Source organism: Papaver somniferum, chromosome 8 (assembly GCF_003573695.1).
Source record: "Papaver somniferum cultivar HN1 chromosome 8, ASM357369v1, whole genome shotgun sequence".
Classification (NCBI taxonomy): Eukaryota; Viridiplantae; Streptophyta; class Magnoliopsida; order Ranunculales; family Papaveraceae; genus Papaver; species Papaver somniferum.
The window spans coordinates 107,542,592-107,547,582 of NC_039365.1; the positions used below are offsets into that span (position 1 = coordinate 107,542,592).

At 36.4% G+C, this 4,991-nt stretch overlaps 1 protein-coding gene across 1 annotated transcript; it reads right to left on the reverse strand.

Moving 5' to 3' along the window:
* Positions 1-1,005: 1,005 nt before the first annotated feature.
* On the reverse strand, positions 1,006-3,888 carry LOC113302508 (50S ribosomal protein L19-2, chloroplastic-like). Its single transcript, XM_026551429.1, has 5 exons — positions 3,727-3,888; positions 3,346-3,657; positions 3,171-3,257; positions 2,943-3,076; positions 1,006-1,308 (listed from the first exon to the last, which is right to left on the reverse strand). Exons 1-5 carry the CDS (start codon positions 3,748-3,750, stop codon positions 1,200-1,202), a joined length of 666 nt encoding a protein of 221 aa, XP_026407214.1. The 5' UTR covers positions 3,751-3,888; the 3' UTR covers positions 1,006-1,199.
* Between the last annotated feature and the right edge of the window lie 1,103 nt (positions 3,889-4,991).

Genomic DNA, 4,991 nt, shown 5'->3' on the forward strand with positions numbered 1-4,991 from the left:
ATTTTTCGAACACCAAATGAGAGAAGAAGAACATCGTTTGTTTGTTGGTAGTGGTGAGTGACAGGCTTCAGTATTAGAAAGAGAGAGAAAGAGAGACAATGGTAACTGGTACGTGTCAATTAATAAATCAATGACGGACGTCACGCGGAAATTTAAAAGTTCCAGAGAGGAAATGGGACCGGGCCGGAGCTAATTATTTGTGGTTGGGATACCTTAATTCTTTGTTAAATGGCGTCAACGGTGTTAAATTGAAACCAATTTTTCTGGTTCTAACTTTTTGGACACAACTCTGTAAAGCAGACACTGCAGTGTGGTGTTAGGAACTGATTAAGAACCAACGATTCGGGTCTTTTTGTTTGGAATTTGGCCCCTAACCAAAATGATTATGAAATATGCTAAACGCATATGCTGTTACTCGACTTGGCACCAAAGGGATTACCCATTAGGCTCTTGGCTGGCAATAGTAGAAACCAAGATTAAAATAATCATTTTCGACGACGGTACAGAACAATTTTCGATAAGATTGTATTTGCTTGCTAATGCTATGTGACTATGTCCGATTAGCTCGGCTAGGAGTATCTGGGCTCCTGAAATTCTAAAAACTTGCTTATCTTCTACTACGGCGGCATGAAAACACAAGATTTGCATATTAAACATTGGTTTTTATTTCCAATTTCAAACTAAACTTGCAGTAAGCACAAGAACACCCTTTCCCATCTTGGTGAATCAAGAATGTAGATTTTGTGCTGTGTAACTGTAATCCAATTTCCTGTAATTAGCACATACTCTTAGTGCAAATTGAACTTGAAGTTGGTAATTGATAATGTCAGAGAGATCATATACTCTTTCCAGACATTCAGTGCAAATTAGCAAGTTGCAACTGGCAAAATTTCCATCAGACCATAAGATTTATACCTTGATGGCATAGCTTTTGGCACAATTTCAATCAACCCGAAAGTAGGTGAACAAGTTGTTTTCAACTCGCTATCTAGATTACGGAATGTGTAAAACAAGTGGAAACAGGCTACAATATGGTAATAATTTTAAAGACAAAGTTGCATTCAGCAGTGACTCACCATTAGAGAGAGGACAGAATGGTAGGATTTACTGCAGAAAAATATATTGGTTCCAGATACAAATTACAAAACTCACAGAATTCGTAGAAGAAAGATACAGCTGGTGAAGCAAAATTGTACATTTTACTTGAAGGTTGAGAGTCTGGGTAGCTTGTCCCTCAAATAGTACAACCTTGCCCTTCTAACCTTTCTGTGTTTAACTAGCTTTATCTCTTTGATGTTAGGAGAGTACCTGTAATATCAAAAGGTGTTAAATGCTTTTTAATGTAATGCTAAATACTAAACATACATACATATGTGGATAAAAACAAAAAAAAATCCTAAGATGTTAATTAAATAAAGCAAAAAAAGTGAAAACAAAGGCCTCGCCAAGTTGATTCAAAGAAGTATGCATTGCAGGAGAATAACCAGTATTGCTCTTCAAGCAATGAAGGAGACCAGAAACCACAACTGATCCTAGATCAGAAAGCCACACTAGCCATTTTTTCATTTAGTTTGGACAGGGTCAAGCGAAACTTATGGTGCAAGAAGAAACTTCTTTTGTTTACATGAATGGCAGAAACAGGTTCAACAGAATCTCATTTCAGATAACGAAAATACTTATACTTTTTCATAAATTACTAAGGTTGGAAGCTTATATATTGACACCATCAAGGTTTATCGGACATGATATGCAGAAAACGGTCCAAAGTGAGTAGTTTCAGGGCTACAACATAGATGCACATAAACGGTTTGCAAAATTTTCATACTTTCTGGGGCCACATGATAAATAATTGTACAGATGTTCCGGGATGCATTTTGAGAGTAGAGTAGTGACATTTGGTCCGATTGGGTAGGAAAGATTAAAACTATAGAGAGTTATCAAGTGCAGCGTATCTGGTTGGTTTTGAGACATCTGGGATAAAGTTTGAGAAGTGAATTTAAGTAGTGACGTTTAGTCCTACTGGAGCGAAAGCTCAGAAGTTTAATACGGAGGTGTAGCGTGCAGCGTATCAGGATGGTTTGGAGACAACATTTCAAACTCAAATCAATTCACAGGCACCCATCTGCTATGTTAAAATCCATGAGAAAAATTGAGCATCCTGATAGAATAGATATGTGAACAACTTTTTCTGTACATGTGTAAAGCTGGCTGAAACTTTGACGGGAAGAAAAACATTTACGAGGGCTGAAAGTTGGCAATGTGACGTGAACCCTTAGTCAAGTAAATAACTGTGTACAACTAACAAACTGTTCTTCTCTTACTGAAGTTGTTTTGCCCTTATGTTTATATGATTCTATTTCTCACTACTCGGACTGATAAAAGCAAGCAACAAAGCAAGCCTTGACGGAAAGAAAAAAATTTACGAGGGCTGAAAGTTAGCAATGTGACGTGAACCCTTAGTCAAGTAAATAACTGTGTACAACTAACAAACTGTTCTTCTCTTATGGAATTTGTTTTGCCCTTATGTTCTCATTCTTACTACGTTTATATAATTCAATTCTCACTATTCAGACTGATAAAAGCAAGCCTTGATGTCTTTATTTGATTTTCCCAATCTTCCTAACTTGACCTTCTCGAGCAAGGGCTGAGAGTCCCTATGTCAACATGGGAGAATAGTTGTCTACTGTCTAGTGTCACGGTATGTCGCAAAAGTAATGCAGACAGACAACAAGGTAAAGATGCATATAAGTAACCTAACATTTAGATTAATGCAAAATATGATCTACTAAGAATTATGCCAATACTTCTGTATTCAGCTTTAGTTAAGATTTCTACAGCATTTGGTTAGGTTCCTGGTGGATCTAATTACCAGGTTATCAAATTGTGAAATTCAATGAGAGTGAATTAGCACATAGCAATGAAATCAAAAGAAAATTACTTACACAGGGAAAACTATCTCGACTCCAACACCAGCGATAATCCTTCGAATCCTAATTGTTGTGTGGATTCCAGCATTTTGCTTTGAGATTACAATACCTTTATAAATTGATTGCCTACGCCTATTTTCCGGTACTTCCTGCATTTTCAAACAATACCAATATCATAAATACTAGATAAAGAGAATCAGGAAAACGGTGAACACATTAGACCAATGAGAACACATTGTTTACCAATTTAATTTCAACAATGTCTCCACTCCTAAGATCTGGAATGGGTCTTTCCTTCTCTGAAGCTTCTACAGCTCTTTTATTCAAAAGCTACCAATCCAAAGCACAAGAAAGAATATGTAAGCATGAAATGTAATGAAAAATTGTACAGAAAATTGAAAATAAATAAAGCCCTTACCCCCATTATATCCCCAAGCTTCACTCTGGGTTTAAAAGGAGTGGTGGGTGGTTTCTCAGCTACATCAACATCAACGGCAGACACTTCAATGCCATTGCTATCTGATTCTACTTCTGGAACTTCATCAGAAGCCTCTGCTCTTACAACAAAGGATTTTCTAGTAGACATCAAAGGTTTAACGGTGGAACTTAGTCCTTTTGACGAAACCCTAGAAAGAGTAATTCTGTTTGTGTTGAATGTAGATAATTGAGCTGGGAAACTCGTGGAGAATCCTAATTTCTTTGAAGGAGTTCCTGGTAGTGAAATGAGTGCCTGCAAATTCAAGAGTTAGACATTTCTAAAGAGATAAACAGATATCGTAGAGAGAGTGGGACAGATTACCTGGGGGATTGCTTTAGAACCCATGACTTCGGAAAATGGGATTAGGGTTTCTCTATGAGGTTTTTAGTTGAGTGGGAGAAAGATAGAGAAAGAGAGAGACAGTTAAGTCATGGAGTTCAGTTGAAGAGAGAAAAGCCTTATCTGTAGAAGAAGAAAAGATTAGGCAGGAGAGGGAATTTGGAACGAGCAATGCGCCTTAAGGAGGACAGACAAATAAATGTTGCTATTCGCACCCAACTTTCCCACATATACGCACTTCAAATCGGGTATTAGCGCCGTAGAACGTTTAGATTGAACCCACACTTTATACTCTCACAAATTAGGGGATAACACGTGGGGCTGGATTTCAGATAAGTGGGTATTTTTTTGAGAAATTTGTTGTTTAGTCCACAAAATCTGATCGGGTTAATTTAGTAGTCCAGCGGCAAAAAAATAAAATAATCGGAGGTCCAAAACACATTTAAAAAGTTAAAAGTACGTTACTATCTCACCACTCACGTGTGGATAGTTATTCCTCATTCTTTTTCTTTATTTTTCAGACGAAATTTTTCTTTATTTTTCAGACGAAATTCTTCTTCTTCTTCATTGTTTTCATCTACAGACGAAAACTTTTTCCTTCTTCTCAATCAACAACACCAACAGTAAAATCAACCAAAACCCAAGCTTAATCATCACTAAACTCCAATCAATCTTCTTCAGCAAACCCTAACTCCATTTTCAGCAACCCTAAGCGTTCCAGTAATTTTCAATCTGAGAAAATGGTTACCAAAAAGGAGATTAAATGAACAATTAGAGAAGTAATTGTAGAAGAAACTCCTTTACCAGCAAAAACCAGAAATAAAACTGTCGTCGATTCACCAACAACAAAAACAAAAGAAAAACCCGCTGCAAATTCACCAACAACAAGAAGTATGACAAAATCTACTGAATCTGTCACTCCTTCACCAACAAAAACGAATGAAAACGACGATACTCCTTCAACAGAAGCAAAAGGAAAGAAATCAAATGTACACTTGAAAAAAGGTAAACATCTATTCAAAATCTTAGACTACATACCAACATGTAGTGTTGGTAGATTTGCAAAATGTGGAAATTCTTTTGCATGTGGAAATTCTGTTATGTTTTGTTGTGTTTGATATGAATATGTAGTGAAACATATCATATCATTCTTGTGTTACTTGAATTACATATAAATATTACTTGAAAGTTCTCTATTAGTAATTCTTAATGCTGATACATATCAATATGTAGTGGTTTTTTGCATT

Bases quoted from the DNA above. Each gene is read 5' to 3' on its own strand.
- LOC113302508 (XM_026551429.1), bottom strand. From the start codon at position 3,750: ATGGGTTCTAAAGCAATCCCCCAG. The intron at 3,658-3,726 runs GTAATCTGTCCC...TTGAATTTGCAG, and splicing joins GTTCTAAAGCAATCCCCCAG to GCACTCATTTCACTACCAGG. The intron at 3,258-3,345 runs GTAAGGGCTTTA...TTGGATTGGTAG, and splicing joins AGCTTGGGGATATAATGGGG to CTTTTGAATAAAAGAGCTGT.